The sequence below is a fragment of the Amia ocellicauda genome, chromosome 1, assembly GCF_036373705.1.
Source record: "Amia ocellicauda isolate fAmiCal2 chromosome 1, fAmiCal2.hap1, whole genome shotgun sequence".
Classification (NCBI taxonomy): domain Eukaryota; kingdom Metazoa; phylum Chordata; class Actinopteri; order Amiiformes; family Amiidae; genus Amia; species Amia ocellicauda.
The window spans coordinates 47,544,633-47,566,649 of NC_089850.1; the positions used below are offsets into that span (position 1 = coordinate 47,544,633).

General features: G+C 40.6%; 1 protein-coding gene across 2 annotated transcripts in view; it reads left to right on the top strand.

The window, feature by feature from the left end:
- Positions 1–22,017, top strand: part of LOC136751951 (centrosomal protein of 85 kDa-like) — a 46,073-nt gene that overhangs the window by 19,994 nt on the left and 4,062 nt on the right. For both annotated transcript variants that reach the window (XM_066707664.1, XM_066707663.1), the window contains exons 3-12: positions 12,311–12,987; positions 15,735–15,820; positions 16,752–16,869; positions 17,585–17,770; positions 18,564–18,716; positions 19,362–19,516; positions 19,891–20,008; positions 20,274–20,324; positions 20,455–20,562; positions 20,986–21,163. In XM_066707664.1, coding sequence (XP_066563761.1) covers positions 12,311–12,987; positions 15,735–15,820; positions 16,752–16,869; positions 17,585–17,770; positions 18,564–18,716; positions 19,362–19,516; positions 19,891–20,008; positions 20,274–20,324; positions 20,455–20,562; positions 20,986–21,163 — 1,830 coding nt within the window. The remainder of the gene's footprint in view (positions 1–12,310; positions 12,988–15,734; positions 15,821–16,751; positions 16,870–17,584; positions 17,771–18,563; positions 18,717–19,361; positions 19,517–19,890; positions 20,009–20,273; positions 20,325–20,454; positions 20,563–20,985; positions 21,164–22,017) is intronic.

Here is a 22,017-nt window from a genome sequence, read left to right on the forward strand (position 1 = left end):
ATCTCTTTATTGAGATAATATGACCTGTTTGGAGAGAGGTTTTATTAGAGTACATTTTATATCTCCCAATGTTGTCAATCCACTTATGTGCATGTATAGTGTGTGTGTGCCCCTGTGTTCATGTATTATGAGTGTAGGCCTAATGTACATTTGTAACCAAGATTCTATGGATATAATCATGATTAGCTTCTTCCCTATGCCTGAATAATTTTTAAGTATGAAACTGACTCTTGGGTTTATAGGTCACAGTGCAGTTCCTGACTTGCGGTGGTTGTTTTTCAGTAGCGTTCACAAAGTACTGAGCCAGGAGCTGGGGATTTAGGAGTGCAGCAGAGCGGTGGCTCACACTATAAAATGTCCTTGTGTGCCCACAGACCTCTGATGCTTAGGGAGGGTTTCAGGTAACAGCTCCTCAGGTACTCCAGGGAGCTGAGGTTGAATGAAATCAATCCCTTTCTGAAAAATAGATGACAACTCAAGCAAGGACAATTTTCGGTGCAATGCTTAACCTTGAGAAAGTAATGCCATCAGGATATCGGATTTATTCAGCTGTTTTCTCCCCAAGCCCCCAACACCGCACCGCTCATCTCTGTAACACTGAATCCATTCAAGATTTTCCACCGTGGATCAAATGCACATCTCAAACACAGAGCTCCACAGGCCAAGCTTACCCCTGAGGGAAAGCTGACCATCTACTGATTTTAGTATGCAGTGGAAAGATTATGCAGTTTGCCCACAGAGAGGGGAAAATCGACCGTTTTCTGTTTTCATCATGTGTATGTCACTGTTTATAAATAGAGTACTTTGAGGCACTGCTGTCCTGTTCCATTCCTTCTCTTTAGCATATCTCACAGTGCCCGTTCCCAGTTATCCTCCTCTGTTGGTTCTCTTTAGCCAAGCACTATGTACCATGCTAACTAGTTGTTTCAGCAGTCCTAGATGTTGAAGTGACACATTTGACTAGACTCAACGTGTATGGGAAGCTAACTTTCACAGTTCCACCATGAACAGCATTTTGCAATGAAGCTTTTACAATACTCCGGAGAATACCAACCAGTTTCCTGTCAGCAACATTTGAAAACTTGGAACTGTTTGTTTGTTGTAATAGTAGCCTAAGTTTGAATGGTAAATAGCTGTCTTTACTTTAATAATGCCATTGCACTAGATTATATAATATGAAATGCAGATGGCAGTTCTATTCTTAGTAGTAATATCTGTAAAATTAATTTGTCTGTGAGCCTGTGGGACTACTTTCCTTTCCCTCTTGGGTCTAGCTTTACTCCTTACTTGCCTAAGTTGTCTCTGCTAAACTCATTACAGACCTGCTAAGCTAATTTTTGTAAATGGCGCCACTTATGCAACTCGGGTCGAACTTGGGCTTGTGCTGGAGTGTAAAGTTACTCTGCAGAAGGGGGGAGTTGGCGGAAAGTAACCCGAGCTGACTGACAAGAATAAGCACAGGGACGGTTAAAGATTCTCCCGAGTCTTTGGCTGTCTGCGGTGGCATGAAAGCATATGCACGGGGTCCCATAAGGTATTAGGTGAAACCCTGTTGAACATGGAGGCATGCATGTGTCACCTTGCTGTTTAAAATGTACACAAGAGCATGTGTAGAAGTGAATTGCTTTTCGAAGAACCAGGACAGCATTTTTAAGGTGCAAGTCTGTTGCCCCGAAGGAATATCTAGTGTCTACAGGGTGCCACTGATTTCTGTGGGAGAGTAATGTGGGGCTAATGAAATTCAACAGCTTATGTGTGCTTCCCACCAGATTATCAGCCTTTAGTTATAGACTTTGGAGGATTTATCAGCCGTTTCGGGGATTTGACCAAATTGGATGGTAATTTACCAGTAATTTCAATCCCCCTAGAGAGAACCAGGAGAAATGCTCTTTTCTTTAGATTTCATTTAGATTCTTGTTATCCGAAGGGTGTGAAGGCAGTGGGGCTGTTTTGCTTTGATTGTGTAATTTGGTTTAGTTTTTAATGGGAGCAGGCCTCCGCATTATCCTTTTGTCTACTCATTATTCATTATCAATCCAACTGCTGTGTGGCCATTACATTAATAATGCATAGGCTTGCTTGCCCAAGTCAATCAGTTTGGTTTATAGATGCAATATTGCAGCAAAGACCTCACCCCTGCCCCAAAATAAATAAATAAATGAAGTATGTGTGCAAGGTAAAGACATTTATAAAAATGAAGCTGTGTGTGCACATAATATTTTCAGGATAATAATTACTTATCCCCAAACATTAAATTAATTTAATTAATTGTTTTTCATCATACATTTTGTAAAGCGTAATTGCCCAGAAATCTCATAGCATCACATTTTCAACAACAATAATAAAGCATATATAGACTGCTCTCTGTAAAAGCAACTTAGTATTAGTTATACAATTAATTATACAATTATAATTGTTACATAGTCTTAAGTGAATAACCATAAAGAAATGTTTGCCTAAACATGAAAATATGTATTCTACTTGAAATATGCATGTTTAGGTTATTATATCAAAGGAAGTAGGACAATTTAAATATGACCCACTAAAAATGTATTGTTAGTTGGTATGCCAGCAATGTGGATGAAGTAATGTACAGTGGAGGTTCTGGCTGTTAATTGGGAATAAACAAAGGTTTTCTTTTGTTATAGTCTGGCCTTTGTTTGCAAACATTATTCTCCATTGCCCTTGTGGTGCATTGTCAAATATGAATGTGCTTGACTCAGTCACTGCACGGGAATATATTACTACTTGCTGATTATGAGTGTAAAAATGCTGCTCACGATACTTACTGCTTTTCACTGCATTTTTAGTCAAATTCTTATTTTCCCCTCTTTAATGACAATAACAATAATGACAATGACAATAAATCGGTATAGTGGTGTTTTGTCTGGTATATTAAAGACAATGGGCCGGATTAAATCAAATATTTGACCCACCCGCTAATAGCAAACTACAAACCTGTACATCATAGGAGTTACATTTATGACTAGAAGAAAGTGGCATCTTACTAAAACTGAAACAGCAAATAAGTACAGTTCTGTAGTTTTCTGTTAGCGGGTGGGTCATAGTTCTGATTTAATCCCAGCCAATCATCACAATTTAATCCCAGACAATCATTGTGGCATCACAATAAAGAGTCTTTATGGTGTACAGTGTTTATGGGATTTTAAAATAATTGTGGAGTGTAAAATGGTGTAGATTGTCTGGTGGTTCATGGCATTTTCAATTCTCTCGCTCTCCCGTGCACCCGTGTTTCCTGTTTTTTCTGGGATTTCCGTATTTCTTCACATAGCATCTCCTCCGGGAATTCAAATCTTACTACATTATATATAGATGACCTTTGTCATGCAGTTTCAGTGTTTAGATTTAAAGGATTACTGGTTTGAAACCGCTGTAAAATGTTAAGTAAAGTCATCCAACATTTTTGTATATTATCACATTATAAGCATATAGGCGAATTTAAGGAGAACAAAAGAGCAAGCAGTAAAGTGTTCGGGATCTGACCTGGCTCAGAGAGCAGTGGAAAGGAATACCTTTATGAGGGTAGCAGTTTATGGGCTGGATCCTGAGCTGAATGACTCTCAAAGGTGAAAGTTTCTGAGAAATTCAGCATTACACGATGCTTTCTATTTTTCAGTCAGCTGTTCTTTAATCCTAGGATATGCTTGATGCTGGGATTATTATATCAATCGTTCTTCCTGGTCCATGATAGCACTAGGCCAAGGATGTCAGAGCTGGTTAGACATCCGTGTGAAAGGCGCCAGTCTACCCAGGGCCCTGCCGTCACACCTGGGATATCGCCAGTTTATGTTTCACTTACTACTTTTTAATTACTGTAGCTCTGTGTTTCTGCATTGCAGATCAATACTCAGACGAGCCTAATCTGCTAACACTAATGAATGACAGAAAAGACTGGACAGTCTTGTTGGGGGGGAGGGGGGGTTACTGAAAAACTAGTTTCTGAGGAACATTTAATTCTCTTGCAGGGCAGTGTTATACCTTCTGCAGGCCCCTGAGTCACGAACTTCACACATCAGACATGTTCCCATGCAAGCACCCTCATAGCAGAAGAGTTGATTTATCTCTGCTCTGGCTTGTCTTAGTGCAACTGCCTCAGTTTGAGTTCCTAAGGTTACAAAGCAGTTTTTATCCCTCTTGGCATTCCTCACTGTCCTTTATGTGGGATCTTTGAGTAGCACAGATAAACAGGCTGCCATCGCCCCTGTACCCCCTCGGATTCTTCTCTTTTCTCTAAGCAAACATCTAAAGCCTGCCTAGTTTCTAAAGCACTTTTAATATCATACAGGTTTATGAATTAAGCCTTGAATTTCAATACAGATAATTTGCAAGATAAATTGCAAAGATTGTATTAGAAGTTAATTATCGACCACTGAATTAATCTATTACAAATACAGTCTGAACACGAGCAGATTGCTAGGTATAGTATAATTAGTTTTATTATTGACCTTACATTTGATTAAAAAAAAAAAAAAGCCAGATGTTCTTTTACGGTAATGCTAAATTTGAAATTTGTCAGTAAGAAGTATCTTGTGGTTGATTTTAATGTGTTGGGCCAATTTATGTTCTACAATTTGAAAATAGATGGCGGGGTGACATATTGCATTTTTTATTTTGTTTTTCAGATAAGTGTTCAGCTGCAATCATTTGTCTCTTTTGTTCTGGAAATACTCACCAAGCCTGCTAGCTGTGTGATTCTGCCACTGGTTGGGGCTTCCTTGCAATTCCCAAGGGGGTCTGGTTTGATGACCATATTAGTGGAGGGTAGTTTAGGATGCTTGTATAATTCCCTTACCAAATGTTCATTTTGCATTGCATATAAAATGCAAATGGTCCAATGTTTGTTTTAGCCAGTGCTCGCTCTTTTAATACCAAACATGCCCTGTGCATGTTTTGGTGTTGAGGTAGAATTGCTTGTGTGTCATTAACTTGGTTTTAAGTAGGCTAATCTTTTGTTTATCAAACTGAGGAAGAAGACAGCTAAAGCTTCTGTTACCAACATGTAGTTTTTATTTGTTGCCCTGGTTTATTGAATATATCATGTATTTTGAATGTCTGTCTGTGTTTCACAACTTCTTGCAGTGCTTACTTCAATTGGAATGTAGTGAAGTCTCTGTGCAGATGGGGCATGGCAGTCATCTGGCTGATTCCTGCTGTGCACCCATTTGTCGGTCAGGGGGTCTGGCTTTGTGAAGACCATCTTGGAAGTGTTATCTGTTGTGCTTTCATGAGCACAGGCCTATATTGTATTATTGTATTACTGTTGCTTCAAACTGTCTCCTGTCAAAGACAACTTCTTTACCACAAGCCAACATTTCTCAATTAGGTCTATAACTGTATTCATATAGTTGCTAAAATAAGATCGTATGACTTACAAAACTAATTGATGTCTTTTCAGACTTGTTTTTTGTTGCTGAATTTGAAGCCTGCAGGTATAGTGTTTGTAGAGAGTGGTGCGCGGTGGTTTGCTCTGCCCATCTGTTGTTCAGAATCTCCTGCGGCAAACTCTCAAGAGCTGACATTTGGCATTTGTGAGTGCTTCGTGGCTCCTCTTGGACTGGGTTCATTGTAATTCAGTTTCTGGACAGCATGAGCACATGCACAATATGCTAAGTTCACCTCCCACCCTCCCATTAAAGATTTAGTCACTCTTTATTGTAACCAAATGACTGCTAGTGCTACATAGATACCATTTACTTAGTAAACTTCTTGAACAAGAAAGAGCTGTTTGGGTCAAATTAAAGGTACAGAACAGGAGAGCTTTTTCCTCTTCTGCAATATTAAAGCCATATGGAAAACCGCAACTAGACAATTTATAGAGCAGTATTTATGAACAGTGTACAATGAGATGTAAAAAGCTCTCCAAGATTAAAGATCAATTCGTGGGACCGTCTGTTGTCCTGGGTTCAGCTGTACAGTGAGAGCTATTGCTGCATTGCTTGTCGTCCTGTGATGGACAATCTCACTGTACTGCATGTGGTGAACTGTTGTTTTACCGGAACTGTTAGTTTCGACATGAATACACAGCATAACAGCGACGGTTTAAAGTGTATGTGCATATTACTATATTAACTGGGATTAATTCAAGTTGTTGTCCTCAACATTTATGATGTATTTTAAGAGTTAAGGCTAATTAATAAAATATGTATTACAAATTTAGGAAGCTGAATTTACTGTTACTACACTGAGCTATAGCTCTTTTTCACTCCAGTTATCCACTGCCCTATTCTTTACTGCAATATAACATTTTTAAGGCTAAAACTGGGATCAAAATGCAGATTGTTGACAGCAGACAATGATATATATATGGCAAATTATTGATAGGTTAGAATAGACGTTAAAAGCTGTGATTGAAAGTGAAACTTGATTTATGGCATTTTTCACTCTATAATCAGTTTGATTTCAAATGGTTTATTTTTCTGACTGTTCAGCATCCTGCCTAATGCTCTGAAATGCCATAAAAATCCATATCCTGCCTCCATCTCAAATTTCAGCGTGGTGTTGGACCGGGGCCCATTACGTCAGCACATGACTGTGTATAAAAATTGTGTGTTTGCTTTAAATAAATCACTTTACTGTGATTTTACCAAACTACATTTTACAGTGTTTTTACCACAGTACACCATGCAAACTGTTACTGTATTTTACCATGGTACATCACAATTATGACTCTCATCATCTTATTACACATTTACTACCCTTTTTTATTTTATAAATAATGCAGTATACTAAGTATTTGTACACTGCTAATTATTGTCTTCTGCTGCGGTATGAAATGTTTTTATATAGCTTTTATATTTTTTACCAAAATCTTACCAGCATGTGACTGAGTCATTGTGCTTGTTTAAATCTAGAAATAATAATGAAGATGTTAAAATAATGAAAAAACAACCACTGATATTTCACAGGAAATATAAACAGGAACAGGAAAATGTGTTGTCTTGATACTTACATTTGTGTTAGGAAGTGAAAATAAAAGTTGCCGTAGAAGACTACAGGTCTAGTTTTTATAGAACAAAGATCAAACAGATATGAACGTGTGTAGTCTGGATCTATAAACAACACCACAGCAGACAACAAAATCACAGCAGTGAGGCAAAGGATATCCTCTGACATGCCTCCAATAAACGGACATGAGACCCTTTCAAATAATACAAATAAGACCATGAACTGTGATCTCCTCATGCAACATTAGCAGTTGGAGGTGTGTGTGTGAAGAAATGACTGAAATACAGTTTGAGGATTACTTTTTTTTGCCATAACATCTCCCAGCTGAGCTGCAGAGGCTGAAGTCATGTGTTGTAACTGGTTTGTATGGCAAGTTTCTCAGTGCAAAGTGGCTTTAGCTTACACTTAAGCTTGTTTTCTTAAGAAACAAATGCTTGCAAAATATTGGTGGAAAAGTCTCGAAGTTAGTTTTACTTCAGTCATTACATTTCTTCTGTTCACTCACTTTGCATTTAGTTAATTGATCAATATAATCTATTAACGTCTATTTTTGAAAGCATTCTTACTTTACAGAATTTTTTCACACCTGCCTACAACTTTTGCACAGTACTGCATATATATATATATATATATATATATATATATATATATATAATATTGGTGTAGCCTATTTATTAATTGGGATGACTGGTGCTCTCAAGTCTTCAGAAAGGTATGGCTCTTACAGTCCTGTCTTGTTTACCAACTGGATCTCCTGAAAATGGACACTGCTGAAGGGGCTGTTGATCAGGGATGTCTTGCCTCATGTCCCTGAGTGAAGAGAGGTCAAGCCTAGCGAGTCTTGTGTTCTTCCTGGTAACAGCCTGCGTGGCGCCTCCTCTTTTTGTAGCCTGCCTGAAACCCAAGAGTGCTGCTCACTAAGTGCTAATGAGGCAGGAGTGCCTGGGTTTCCTCCAGACCGTGTATATCTTCTTCCAGGCACAGGGGTCAGAATGTTTCTTAACTGTAAGTGAGGGGTACAGAGTTACATGTTTTCAGTGCGGTAACAGACGTCACAGGCTATAACAGGACGCACTGTGCATCTTGACTTCAGGATAAGTCACACTAGAACATTTGGTATGCTAGCATGTGCTTGATTGCTTAACAGTACTGGGCAGGGAGCAACAATATTACACAACGTTCTATTTAAAGACGTTCTACTGTCCACGTTTAATTAACATGGCTCTCCAGCTTTACCAAATCTGCTACCATCTGTGCTGTTTTATTGGCATTTTAATTTTTTATATTATAAGCCTTCTAAGAGTGGAATGGATGCATCCTGAATTGCATCACTTACACATTCTTCCCTGTGTTAACTTGATCTGACATGGAGTGTTTTCGATAAGCCTGTGTAATCTAATGAAATTGATGTGAAACTGCTTGGATGGTTTTCCAGATTCTGTGTTAGATGGGAAAATACGCTGTGACTTTTAAATCGTCCAGAATAAAAACGAAGAGGCAACAGATTTGGGAAAACAGAGTGGAAAATACAGTGTGCAGCTGTGACAGTAACAGTTTTGCTAAACAACCCCTTTTAATCCTCTTTGTACTGCCGCATAAGGACCTGTTTATCTGATGATGTAATCTTGCAGATTAATTAAATTCTATAAACATGATTAGAACAGTGTGCACATGTGGAAGAAATGTCTGCACACACGGTTCTCATTACCGAAGGATCCAACGTTTTGTTTGTCTTGCAGGATACAATGGTATCGCCATGGACATATCTTTCATACTTGAGTAGATTTTTAGTTCTTATAAAATCCTCTGTTCTGCGAAGGTGGGATCGTGTGTGTGTGTGTGTGTGTGTGTGTGTGTGTATGTGTATTATCACTCAGGAACTTATTCTTATTCTTAATGATTGATGCTCTTTGGTGTTTAAATGCATCTTTTGGAGTCTCTTCTCAGCTAATTACATTTATATTGAATATATTACCCAAAAAAGTATGATATAAAATCACATCGCTCAAGGACCCATAAACACTGAAGATGACAAGGAAGGAAGTGATGTCCATTTGGTTCTGACTCAGTTTCACTCCCTCTAGACTGTTATTGACTTGTGGTCCACATTCTGTTATTGACGTCTTGTCTTGTTACATTAAAAAGATACTTTGGGCATCCTTAAACACTGCTGAATGTAAAGCAGTTGAGAGGAACGTGACCCTGGCTGCTTGAGCACTGCTGCTGTGATTGGGGGGTGTGAGGAGCGGCTCTGATTTTACACAGCACTGCCAGTGTTATTCCTTAGCAGCAGCCCTGTGCTACTGAGCAAGCCACCCACTGCACTGCTTCTCTGTCTGACAGATGTGCCGTCCAGCCCTCACGGCCCAGCTTTCACTCTGCGCAGCCCAGGCATGAACAGCATCTCTGCACACGGGGTTTCCCTATGTAAATTGGTTTAAATCTAGGTAACCTGGAATTCACTAACTGCACACACCTGACCTGGTTCTGTGGGGGAAGAAGCCGTCGCTAAGTGTGCGCATACTTTTTTCTTCAGAAATGCAAATGTTTCATAACCAGTTCCTGTGATGTATGAGGAGTAAAAAAAAAAAAAAAAAAAAAAAAAAAACTGATTTATGAGAGTAGGGTTTCAGCAGCAGGGAAGCCTCTGTGATGCCAGGGCTGCTGTGACCCATATTGCAGAGCCCCCCGTCTGTGTTTCACGTCTCTGTTCAGAAAAGTGCTACCAAAGCTTGACAGGAGGTTGGGAGAGGAACAAGAAAACAATCCTGGGCACCTTAGTGGCATAATATGAAAACTGTGATTCATCAAAGAGGGTCCTTGTGGAAAAGGGTTGAGATAACTTCATCAGATTGTATCTACCAATTATGAGCAATTTCTGTCTGAATGTGGACAGGAGGCCTTATTAGCTCAGCTGCAAGGCCCCCCTTGCCTCTCTGCAACAATGCAAATCAGAACCAGATGATGCTATTTTAGGATGTTTAAACCATTCATCAAATATGGTGACTTAACAGCCCTCCTTTAAAACTAAATGTTAAAAATAAAAATACCAGACTATATAGGGATGTGGTGCTGAACCTTTATATTTATACCCCCTCTGAAATAGTCTTGATGTAAGTTTTTATTTATTTAATTGGCCTTTTCTGTAATGCAATTTAGTCCCCATGGGTTTACACAGTTTATTCATAACCGTGTTAAAACCTATAAACATTCTTTGGGATTGGGATTTTTCAAGTTGACACAGGGAGTTTTGTCACCATTCACCCCAAATTTCTCTCCAGTGCACAAGTGAATAGTGAGCAGCTGGAAGGTGCAGCCGCAGACGGAGGCTCTTCCTGCAGATACCAGCTGCTCTGCAGTTGGTGCACAGCCAGGCAGCCTCAAACGAGATCTTTGTGAACAAGTCTTGCGCCTCTCCAAGCAGGAATGTTAAGGTTCAGTTCCACAACTCAGCGTGAAGATGTAGGCCTGTTATCCCTTCTGAAATGCACTTTATAATGTTAAAAAATACGGTAGTCATAAATAATTTGAACCTCTTGACTGATGCATTGTTTATCATTCGAAAAGGGTGTGCTGTGTGATTGGACTATGTCAATTTATACTTTTAAAAATATACCATTGAAATATTGAATCTTTTCATTGAAATAGTGAGTGAGCATTAGTGAGTGAACAGCATGCAGTGTCCTTTCTCTCTCCGTGCATACACCTACACATGAGATATTTTAAAATACATTTCTCATATCACACACACAGCAGTCTTCGGTGCAAGATTAGTTTATTATACATGTTGCTGCTCTTTAGCAAAGAATGATAGTCCTTTTAATTAGTTTATTTCTTGCCAGATTAATAGCGCGGACTTGGTCAAAACATTGACCCATCATACAGTCTTTTGAATGACCGTTCAAGGCAAACTTTTTAGCAACCCGTGCTATGCTGTTTCAATGAATGAGAGAGAGAGAGTACTTCTGCTGAGGGAAGATGGAGGTCATCTGAGGGCATGCTGAGGATTGTGGGAGGTGACTGTCTGTTCAGCTCATTCTGAGTGAATGTGCTACAGCTTCTCTGTCTCCCTTTGGGCACAGTCCAATATTATCCCTGGTTATGCTTGGCATGGGTGAGTTTATATTGTACAACTGGGCTGAATTATTTTAAATCCTCATCAACAGTAGACACTGAATTTAATTTCAGACACAGACTGTTTAAACACATGGCTGTCCTTAGCTTGTGTCAACCTATACTCATGTAAAAAAAAAAAAAAAGGAATTCAATGTCCAAATTCTAAAAATGTATTTGTTGATTGTTTGTCCGTTTTGCCACTTTTATCAAGCAATGCCAACTTAATTTTATTTTTTCTAGATGAATCCATGAGCACTACAACAAATATAACCTTTAACCTCTCATCCCTCTCCTAAGATGCTACGAAAGTCATGATAGATATTTCCCACAGGGACTAAATTACCATTTCCTGAGACAGTGAGACATCCTGCATTGTCTCATCTGTCTGCTGTGTTGTTTGCGCCGTGTTTGGCATTTCATCTTGTATACAAAGCTGTTACATAACTCTTCCAGTAACAAGCACAGTGTTTGTAACTTTTGGTTGAGATGTCCCAATAATTTGACTGCGGACTATTGTTCTACAGAAGTGTAGGCTCCCGATGCAACGTGGAAGTTGAGAATAGTGTAAAACAAAGTCTGATCATTGCCTTGTATACTGTACTCCCTGGAAAAACCTAATCCTAAACCGTGTGCAGGGCTGCCCTATATTTTTAGTTTCATAAGAGAAAAAAATGCTTTATAAAAAAAGAAACTCTCTGTGTGGGCATATGAAGTTTGACTCTGATGACAGCTCTACAAAGAAGATAAAGGAAAAACTGAACATGAATGTAAATAAATCCACAATAACATCGGGGCGGCTGTGTAATGTGTAATGCTTTCTTTTCCAGGCACTAAAATGTGTTGTTCTTTGATGTGTGAATTAAAGGCTGTTATGAAGTTTGGCTCTTGATTTAAGAAAGAAAAAGAACAAAAACTCTGTATACTCTGTCAGTAGCCTGGTTCTGTATAGATTGCATGCCGGGCTTCATCTTCAGAAATGTGTAGAAGACAATCAGATGACACTCAATGTTGGGTTGCACCTGTATCTCTTTTGTTTGGAAATGCTTTAAAAAATTAAGGAGTTCATGAGCTTAAGCAGTATTTTGTCACATAAAATGTATAACAAAAAGACATGTGTGGACCTTTGCTTAACCTGAACTTGTATGGAGAATGAATGTACCCTCATACAGATGCTGCAGAATGACAGTTAAACTTGTTTTTCCCTCCTTTTCTTCTCTTGCTGTTTCAGATCACTCCAGCTCCAGTGGCACGCTGTCCTTCAAGCCCATCAGGTCGCAGGTGACCATCCCCACTGCCCATGTGATGCCCTCCACAGCCGGCTCCAAGCGCAGCCCCCACTCGCCTGTCGCTGACTGGAGTAGCTGCCACACACTGTCCTGGGATGCCAGGAGGACAGAGTCTGCCAATGGACCCCTGGACACACTCGGCGGTCAGGGAAGGTGTGGCCCAGGCGAGAAGGCTTGTGTGACAGGGGAAAACGTGGGTGACAGAAACATGGTGCAGAAATCCCAGCTGTACTACCTGCAGGAGCCCCAGAACCAGCAGAGGGCACTGGCAGGCTGTGAGCGCCGCTATCCGTACGATCTGTGCAGCAAAGCACAAAGCCCAACTGCCTCGCCCCTCAAACCCAGTACCTTAGTCTTGACCTACAGTGCCTTACCTGAGACCAAGCCAGTGGGGCCAGGCCACCCAGCCTCTGAACAGAGATGCCTGCCGCTAGGGCACCAGACTGTGGGGGGATCACCCATCCAGCCTGCTGTGAGGACACAGATGTGGCTCAGTGAGCAGATGCACTCGAACCCTGTGGAGTACAGCAGGCCAGCTCCAGACGGCCTGTGTGACCTGTCAGCCTGGCCACGGGGACAGCAGCTAGAGTGTCTCCGTCAGAATGCTGAGCTGACGCAGGTGAGTGTGTCATGAGCCTAGGCTGCCCCCTAGTGGACATGCTGTGCACGACCTGTACCATTTTATTGTGTGACTTTAGTTCTTGCTTAGGGAGCTTTACTTGTTTTTGAGTCATGGATTCAAGTGGGAATAATAATGTGTGAAGTTCTTGTGAGTCATGATATCTATGAAGCTGATGCTGTGCTCTCTAGATATGCACACATTTAGGATGCTGATCAATATTTATTAGAAGGTAAGATTTAAAGATGTTATGGTAACCCAGCTCACACTGCAAAGCAACTCACAACTGCTCGGGTCGTACGTTAATTTGCATATTCATAAAGTGTCCTAAATTATGCTGTGAAAAGTGACTGGAGCACAGACTGTCAAACCTTCTTAGGTAGTCAAAAGGTTAGGTTAGTCACCTTATTTAAAGTGTATTTTCCAAGTGACCTAAGTCCCTTGAGATAATCCTTAAACCCAGAAGATTGTTCTGGACTGAGTGACCCTTGGCTGGCCTTCAGGCACTGGCTCTGCTTTCTCCAGTCAGAGGACGGGGCTCTGAGTGCATGTTAATTATGAATGGGCTAAGCTGCTTTAAAGGCAAAGGTAAGGGATTAATCTCATCAGTTACTTGAATTAACAAGTTACACATGTGTGATTATAAAAGGGCTCATGACTGTGGAGGAAATGCCACATACATTACAGAGCAGTGTTTCCCCCAGAAATTTCATAGGCAGGGTGGTCAGTTATCAAATTGTTGACGGGGGTTGGATGGAGTGCGAACATTGGCGGATGGATGGGCGGGGGTGAATGGCGATGGTAAATGAGAGTGGGGGGCGAAGCATGTGTGCTTGCATTTTAATTTTTGTTTTGTTCTGTGGTTGTTCAAGGGGGCGGCTTGTGAGTTTAAAGTGTAAAAAGTGTAATTTTTGTTTTACTATTAGCATAGTCCTTCATCTCACTGCACAGAGTTGCCCATCAGGTCCTGCAGGAGTGAGCCAGAGTGTGTACTGACCTGCACACAGCCACAAATCACTTGCTATAGTCTTGAACACATAAAGCATTTCCACAGTGATCAATGGGATGTGAGGAATGCAATGGGCAGAGTTAATGTACACAGTTCGAGGTGCTTTTTAGCCCCCGCCCTGTGAGGCGCCAGGCTGTGGCAGTGATGTAGTCATGTCAAGACATCAGGGGACACAGAGCCCAATTCTGCAGCATCAGAGCGAGGCTCAAAGGGCTGCTCCCCCAGCTGTCTATCATTTTTGCTGCGTTTACTTAAGGAACAAAACATAGGCCTACATCTGTCAGCAACAAAAGAGGCATACAAATTTTCCTGCACAGAGATATATTTGTTCCGTTTGTGTCTGCAAGTGGAGAGAGATGTGTGTAAAACATACATCAGTGGGTCTGTGAATATTAAAGCTGCAGTTGGCGGAGCTGCTGTACTGGCGTTCCCTAAAACATAAAGAGGTGAACTCCACAGCTGTAACACACCTGGATACAACAGGCCACTGCTTGGAAACAGGAGCAGTATGTAGTAAGGGTTGATATAGAAAAGGCATCATAAAGAGTTATCTGACTGGAATTACTAGCTTTGTAGTCTGAAGACAACTCTTAGCTCACTGAACTTATAGAACCTCATTGCATCTGACAATTAGACTAACTTCCTTACTGATATTACGTTTTGCCACCAGAGGGAGACTCTTGCATTGGTTGGGATTGTTCTAGACTTCATTTGAAAGTGCTGATATATACTTACTATAAATCTCTACAAGTCGCCGCTTTGCAGCCCTGTGGCCCGAACTCCATTCTCTTCAGTAATCAGAAATTCAGTCTCTCGCCATTTCAACAGCTCCGTTGAGCTTTAAATTAAACTGTCACTCAGCAGTCAGCACGTCCTCCTGAAGCCAAGACTCTCTTCATGCGAGGGAAAACTACTTAACACGGTTTTAGTGTATGAAATTAATTTCATTTTCACACCTCTAGAAAACCCAGCAGAGCTCAAGTCCACAGCTATGGTTCGAAACGTTTACTTGCGATGAACCTTTGGAACATTAAAGGGTTCTGTGTGTTTCGCCATATTTATGCTAGTTGTGACATCACATGTGACTCAATGATTTTAGAGTGCTAAAACATGCCTCTCAGCTAAAAACGATGTTTAACAAATTCAGAAGTTTGTTTTCAGGGACATTCACAATAACTACATAAACACCTCTCAGAAGTCACTCCCGTGCTTAAGCAGTCGTGCATAACTGTCCGCTTTCAGAAAATGAAGCAAAGCATCTGGTTTACTCTAGAGCAGGGGTGGATAACCCTGGTCCTGGAGAGCCGCAGGGTCTACAGATTTTTGTTCTGTCCAGATCGTTAACTGCTTAATTGAACCAATCATGGAGCTTAATTAAGCAAAATGTCCCTGTGTTCAAGGTATCCAATGATTGGTGATTTAGAGAGACCTTGAAAACCTGGATTGCAGCTCTCCGGGACCAGGGTTAGCCACCCCTGCTCTAGAGGCTACTTAATACCAATGCTGTACGAGCCACTATAAACAGCATTGTTTCTTGGTGGCGAATCCACATTGTTAAATTTAGTGCAGCCCTGTGTATTTCATAGCATTCCAACAATTCAATGTTTAATAAAGCCATGAATATATACAAATAGATCAGAACATCTGGACTTTATATCTTTCAGTTATTGTATTGTATCTGTGTTGTCTGTCTTGTTTAGAAGCTATGCACTAGTGTATGAATCCTTTCTTCCTGTAGATTCTCACAGGATCTCCTCTCCCAGGGGACACCTTACTGAAAGTCAAAGAGGGTCTCCTGCGACAGAAAGAGATGGTGATTGACAGGTAAGTGAGGGGAATAATCTTCATTCATGAAATCAGTTGAATGGACAGTAGAGAGAACCTATCACTCTAGATTGCTTTAGATATAGCAAAGCCGGCAAATATTATACACTCCCTGTTCTGCGGCAATGCGGTCTCCTCACACACAAGGTGAAGCACACAGAACAGTAACAGACATCTGCCATGTAGAGCTTACAGTATCAATATGACAGTAGTGGATGATATGACTTTTAAATTGAGATCATGGTTGTGATTGTAGGTCTGAGAAAGGGACCTGAACTGTTTGAGTGAAACCGAAAACATTCTAACATTTCAATTTTGGACTGCAGTGCTTTTACAATCTGATCAAATCTAAGCAAATTGTTGTTTTAATATTTAAAAATACTTTAGGGACAGTGATGCATTAATACATTTTCTTCAACACTGAATATATTGAGAAATAGCTCTTGAATATTACATAAATATTCAAATGCCCTTGAAAACCAGTCAAAGATTCAAACCTAAAATTTAATTTTGACTGATCGGATGTTTATTTCAGCTCTAACACATTTACAGCCTGTCATTTAAATAAAATATTTTTTTTTTAATATAAGAACTGTAGCAAAATTATTTTATACTGGCAAATAAACAACAATGCCTCAACCTACAACCAAATACACTACATCTGCATCCACACAGATTTCAGCTCAATCACATCTCTATAATTATTCATCAAGCTTGCTGCTTATTTGCTTGAAGTTGCTCTTCATTTGGGATGTTATCCATTTAAACTTCTAGACTTCCTCTAGTTGGGTCCCTTAATCCAGTCATCCCTGTACAGAGATATTGCTCAATGTCCACTGGGCGTGTTGCATTAAGAAGTGATATTGTGTTTGTCTGTGTCTGGTGGTCTTTCACACCGTTTCAGTGCTGTGGGGCTTGTGCTGTGTTGCAGGCAGAAGCAGCAGATCATTTATTTGCATGAGAAGATCAGAGAAAATGAGCTGAGGGTCCAACAAGTCATCCAGAGTCAGCGTGGGGGCTGTGACGACCCCTACCGCCTGAAATTGAAGGTAAACACCTAATTCAGTCTATTAGCACACCCAGGGCAAGGTCAGCAGGCCCAGAGTAGAACTAGTCTTGGACTGCCCAGTGCTATTTTAGGTCGAGTATTCCAAGGCTAGGGCTAATAAAAGAGGGATAGAAAGAGGCTTTATACACAAATGCACCGTGAGTTTCTGCTAATTGTATCACTTCAAACAGACGGATTCTGTAGTCTTTTCCATTTGAATTGCCATTTTATGCATTTTTACTCAAGGCATTCCTCATCATGTGTTTCTTCAAACACAAATTCAAGAAGTAATATCACGGTACGTTCCACAGTGTAGATTATATACAAATACAGCGTGACCCAGTCAAGTGTGCATGCATCTGTATTTTGAGCACATATCTTACTACAGTCTCAGTTTCAGATTAAAAGCAGTCCATTAGTAGTTACTATATCTTCAAATTCTGTTTTTGCTTCACTCTATCCATACATTATATTGTGTGTGTTTGTGTGTAAAAGCACAAAGGAACTCTTTATTTATTTATTTTACCGCCACCTGCTGTGTTGCTGAAGGTGACATCATGACTTGGATAAACTACACAGATTAATGTATATTACATTTTTCTGCATTTTTTCTAAATGTCAGACTTTGTGTAACTGTGTCAGCTGTGCTTCTTGTTTGCTGCTGAGCAATCTAATTCTCAACATTCAAGAGGTTATTTATGTATTTATTTAACCAGGAATCGCAGTACGAGAAGTCACCCTTGCAGGCACAGTTTTCGGAGAGATCAGATGCTCTCTGCTGTGAAGATGGAGAGCTGCAACGCAAGCCTGCTGCAGCTGAGCTGCAGGTCATACATCTCAATGAGTTCCTGAAGCAAAACACACAGAAGTACACAGAGGAGATAAAAAAACTGGAGGAGAAGGTATGCATTTATTTTCTGCTTATCGATTCCTCTGTTTTTCCTCTGCTCACACGGTCCAGCAGTGATTAAAAAACTTAATTACCCAGACATTGTTGTAAACTGATGGTCTGGAAGGAGATGCTGGATTTTGACTGCACAGGGGAACAGTTATAAGTCCTGATGTCTGTCTGATCCACTTTCACCTCATAATTTAGAGGTGTAAGCAGGCTTGTAACTAATTATTTATTATGTATTTTGTTAAACCCTCATTCAGTGTTGTTAAGTGTTGTAATGATAAGGGTGATGTCAAATGCTTAATCAAGGTTAGAAGACAGGTTGTGGTTTTATTTTATGGGGTGTTTGAAATACACTGTGTGCTATTCCTGGAGCTTTAGAGTTCAAACATCGATGAAGGATCCAGGAACTAAAACCGTTAGCCAAGTTTCATCGGCAATGAACCAACAGAGTTTGTTCAAACTGGAATGTATTGCTGTAAATTCAGAAAATGTTTGCTCTCTCTCATACTGAGTACAACTGTATTTTTCCTTTTCAGACAGAAATTTTGATTGCACAGAACTGCTGCACGGTGACAGTGTCTCTCTAGTATCAGGGTGCAGCAACTGAAGTGAATTTTGGCCTTTATAAAAATAAATAAGAGCTTATTCATGCACATAAATATGCCCCAAACCTGTATGTTCCATCCTAAAAATTTAAATGCATTTTCTTGTATATCAAAGTAGAAATATTGTCTAAAGTGTCCTCTGTGAATGTCTTGGCCGTGCAGCTGAATTGATTCACTCTTGCTGTTTTATAGCTGAAAACAAGAGACAAGTACATCAGCAGCTTAAAGAAAAAATGTCAACGAGAAAGCGAGCAAAACCAGGAAAAGCAGCAGCGTATCGAGACACTGGAGAAATACCTCGCTGACCTGCCCTCCCTGGAGGATGTGCAGAGTCAGGAACAGGAGGTACGGCCGCTCGCCTTCTCTCAGTTTACCTGTGGGATGGTGCTGGGAAGGGAGTAACCTAACCAAGAGATAAAGATGATAAGATCCCACTTGAAAAAAGTAGAACTAGTAAGAATATGCAAGAGTGAAAGACACCATTAGTTACCAGTGACACAGGGGCCACCTGAACTGCACCCTGTACCCAAGTGCTAATCTGGTAGTTAGAGTTTATAGAGATAGAAATTGGAATTATAGACCTATATAAAGCCATTAACACTTAAATTAAATTAAACAAATATAGAAGTACTAATTTTCAATAGAATGTATTATAGAAGAAAAGAAAGGTTGAAGCAGTTGTATTGTTTAGTCAAAAGCATATAAATACATAGTTAAATCATAAACAATTGTCAATAGCTGAATATTGTTGTTTTTTAGCAAACATTAATTAACACAATAAGCTAATTTAAATGTTAAATGTTTGTGTGGAGAAAGGGAGCAAAAAAGGAGGCCTGCTGTATTTAAAGTGCATACATCTTCCTTTTCTTCACACACACACAAACACACCCTGTCTTCCATGAGTTCAGTTATTGAGTAGTGAAATCTGCTGTCTGCCTCTCTGTTGCCGATACTTGAGTTGTGAAAAAGGGCTTGTGTTGTGTGTCTCAGCTGGCCATTGTTCAGGAAAGGGCCAGAGGGCTGCAGGAGCGAGTCGGTGAGCTGGAGAAGAGCCTGGGCCAGAGCCGAGTCCTAGTCCAGGAGAAGGAGACCCTGATTGAGTCCCAGAGGAAGAAGGAGAAGGAGCTGGTTGGCTCTGTACAGAGGTAGTGTGGGTTTAATTGTTTTGCAGGTCATAGCAAAACACACGTACACACCTCAGATATATATATATATCACACACCTGATAGGAATGCATGTGTGTCTGTTTCATTTGATGTTTCAGTGCGTTTCTACATAATAAATATAATGTGTCAAGGCAGCTCATCTTAAAAATACTTAAAAAGACTTAAAAAGAGAGCATCTGTCCATGGGGGTAGTTAAGTCAGAATGTGTTGCCAGTTGAGATGCTCCCATATCTGTTCTGAAGGCTTCATGTCTGGGGTATCAGCACTCATTACAAAGCCTCCCTGCCCTTTTTGTCACTGCTGGCGTCTTCTCTCCTCTGACGTTGCTCCGTTGCCTCTGCTCCTTTGCGTAGCTTGCAGCAGAAAGTGGAGCAGTGCCTTGAGGATGGCGTCAGGCTGTCCATGCTGGACATGAAACGGCTGGAATGCGACAACACGCGTCTCCAGGAGCAGCACAGCCAGAGCACCAAGGTATCCCACCCCCTCCTGTAGGAGCGCCGGGGCTGCCTGAGCACGAGCGGAAGCTGTGACAGAGATCAGAGCACACAAACCAGTCCTCAGATATAGAGCTGATCTACAGTAGTTTAAATGTCAGTCCCAGCTAAGATCTGTTGTTATTTGTTTGATCATCTTTAAAGGCTGAATATGTATAGTTTTTAAAATGCATTTCAGATAGCTAAGAGTCAGTGCTCATGTTTTCAGGTTTGTTTTAATGTTTGTGTTCTTGTTTTGCCAGATCATAGACAATCAAAAGAAGCAACTAGAACAACTTACTTTGGAATTGACTGTAAGTGTTTTTTGTGTTGTTGTTGTTGTTGTTGTTGTTGTTGTTTTTTTAACTGCTCTGTGTTTGTGCTATAAATGTTATCAAATTCCAGTGCTGTCCTTTATTCTGCTTGTGTGTGTGTATTCTCCAGGCAACAGAGAAGAAGCTGTTGATGGAAAAAACAATTTCACAGGACCTAAGGAAGCAGCTGCTAGAAAAAGAGGCCGACCTGCAGAAACTCTCTCTCACACCTGAGGAGGTAAACTTACTGTTCTCCCTGGCTTTCATTACCTTCATACGCATTGTTAGCATTCATGCCAGATAGGAGTGCTGTACACAGTTGTACACACAGCTGCCAAGGTGTATTCAAGATGTTTCTATGGGGTCTATATAATGGGTATCATTAGGCCTGCAGCGCATTCCTTGGCTAACGCAGATTGAAAAACAAGATGTATCCCTGTCCTGCCTCCATAGTTCAAACCAAAACCCCTTTACACCAGTATAGAAAACAGCCGAAATAGGCCCCGTTCATAGCACAGTCTATAAAAAAAGATCACTGGCAAAGTCAATCACAGTAGACTTGTGTTACTGGAGGCTGGGGTTGGCCGTTATGAAAACAGGTGAAAGATGTGATGCCTTTCATGAGGTTACCTGCTGACTAACCTTTCTGCTCCCCCCGCAGAAGCAGAGTCAGGCAGGGGAGGCGAGTGGTCTGGGAGGAGAAGAGCCACCCCGTGCCGTGGGCCAGCTGCTGAGGGAGATGGCACTGTGTCTGATGGACCTCAGGGCCCTGTGTAGCATCCTGACCCAGAGAGCCCAGGGCAAGGAGCCCAACCTCGGCCTGCTGCTGGGAATCAAGTGTAAGTTCTGTTCTCTCGCACCGTTGCGCCATTAAGATAGGGCAGTGGGGCCCAGTGGAGGATTTAAGATTTAAGACTCGAGACTTGAGACAAATACACTACTGTTTTAGAACCTCAATTTTTCCAGTTTTGATTGAAATGTATGCAGTTTAATGTCTCAATGTACTTTGAAATTAAAGCACAGAACAATTAAACAATTGGAGATAAAAAATAAACCATGGAATCGTTTTGTTTAACAAAATTTAACCCCTTAAGCTGACAAACCCCTCTGCACCAAATCCGTGTGCTTCTCTTTAATCCATGTGTGCTCTTCACTGTTGTGTTTTTGCCAGGTGTTTGCTATCCCCCACCCCCCCCATTTACGCCATTTGTATATTATGGGAGGATACTTGGTCTGAGTAGGAATACAAAATCTCAGAAAATATTGACAATTATGACATATTCTGGAACCAGACAGTCTACTGATCAAAACAAGACCATCCACATTTTGGTAGAAGCAACACACACCTGTAAAGAGCTCAAAATGTTAAGGTGGAAGACTGTTTACTATGTACTAATACACAACGATTTTACATAATTGGATCTGAACTTCTCTGTGTTTGATGGAACATCAATACAATATCAATATACTGGATTCATTGTTAGGTTGTTCTGAACAAAACAAGCCTATTTGCAAAGAAATCCGATCGAAACCGAGTGATCTGTGATTGTCTGAATGAGACGATGTGCGCATTGTAGGAATACAGTGTAACTTCTATGCACAGGAGCTGTGTGTAACACTGACAAATAATGCTTAAGCAGGTGTAGTAACAGTATATAACTCTGAAATATACATTATTTTTCAGTTTTTCGTA